Genomic DNA, 1,318 nt, shown 5'->3' with positions numbered 1-1,318 from the left:
TTTTCTGGGGGAAACTTATCGGTTTGGTTATCAATATGTGGGATGCGTAACACTTATCACCGAACTACCACCGCTCATCGTGTTCCAGACTAATCGGACAGGTTGTATTTGTACGCCTCGATGAGGCCCTCGACGGAATGGATGAAGCCGGAAATACTGCATATACCCCCGATCACGAATATGGCGACGTCGAAGAAGACCTGATGCCACAAGAGCTTTCTCCACAACAACTTGAGATGAAATAAGCTGGGGAGGAGAAAGCACAGACCCGCGCCCGTCAGGCTTCCCGTCAGACCCATGAGGAGCGCGAAGTGCGGCACATAAATAGCCATGAGCATAGTGAACACAACTAGTGCACAGCGGAGCGAAAGCCCCCACGATTTGAGACGCCCGTCGCCCCCGTAGCAATCCGGGAAAAACGCACGCCCTCCTTCTTGGAAGAAAGTCTTTTCCAGGACCTCCACGGCGGCGAAGAACGGCAGCGGGTACGAAAGCAGCGCCTTGGACACCAAGAAGATGTTAACAATGGCTCTGATGCTGGATGGTAGGTTGTCGGTGATCACCTCCTTGGTTTCGTCGGCCCACGTCAAATAAGCCACCAAGGCGAACAGGCCTTTGAGGATGCAGGCAGCGATGTGAGTCCAGTTCATCATGCAGTGGAACTCGCTGGGCTTCTGCATGTTCCCCTCCAGCGAGGGCAGGAAGATCTGCGAGGTGTAGCTGAAGACGATGATGCCGATGGAGATGGGGAACTTCTTGACGTCGATGTAGAACTTCACCTTGTCCCAGGCCCAGTCTCGCGCCCTGGACAGACAGTATGCGATCACTAGGACGTTGATGATGAAGTGCGCGATGGTGCAGAGCAAGCTGAACCTGGACACGGCTTTGAGGTTCTTGAGGAAGGCGCAAGGCAGAAGAGCGGCGGTGGCGATGATGGCCCAAGACCTCTGGGACATGGGGAGGTTGGGGAAGCTGTTGTACATCAGGTTTCCGCTCACCACGACGTATAAAATGCAGGTCATCACCAACTCAATGATTTGGGCTACGTTGACGACATGGCCTCCCAGTGAGGGGAAGCGCGGCGCGCAGCACGCATTGGCAATATCCACATACGAGTCTCTCACTCGTACCAACTGGCCATCTTCGTTTTCTTCGTAGAGGCAAGCGATGAGGATTTTCCCCGTGTAGCAGCACACGACCGCGGCGAATATAATGAGGAACAGTCCGAGGTATCCTCCGTGGAGAATGGCGTAGGGTAACCCGAGAACAAACATGCCCTGGGGAGATAAGCAGAGCATGGCTTTATACAACAGAACGC

At 54.2% G+C, this 1,318-nt stretch overlaps 1 protein-coding gene across 1 annotated transcript; it reads right to left on the bottom strand.

Annotated features, from left to right (window-relative positions):
• Nucleotides 1-6: 6 nt before the first annotated feature.
• slc32a1 (solute carrier family 32 member 1) lies at nt 7-1,306 on the bottom strand. The gene has a single exon (XM_016479018.1). The coding sequence runs from the start codon at nt 1,296-1,298 to the stop codon at nt 90-92; it is 1,209 nt and encodes a 402-aa protein (XP_016334504.1). The 5' UTR covers nt 1,299-1,306; the 3' UTR covers nt 7-89.
• Between the last annotated feature and the right edge of the window lie 12 nt (nt 1,307-1,318).

The sequence above is a fragment of the Sinocyclocheilus anshuiensis genome, unplaced genomic scaffold, assembly GCF_001515605.1.
Source record: "Sinocyclocheilus anshuiensis isolate Anshui unplaced genomic scaffold, SAMN03320099.WGS_v1.1 C32703809, whole genome shotgun sequence".
Lineage (NCBI taxonomy): Eukaryota > Metazoa > Chordata > Actinopteri > Cypriniformes > Cyprinidae > Sinocyclocheilus > Sinocyclocheilus anshuiensis.
This window is presented reverse-complemented; position numbering and strand designations above follow the sequence as displayed.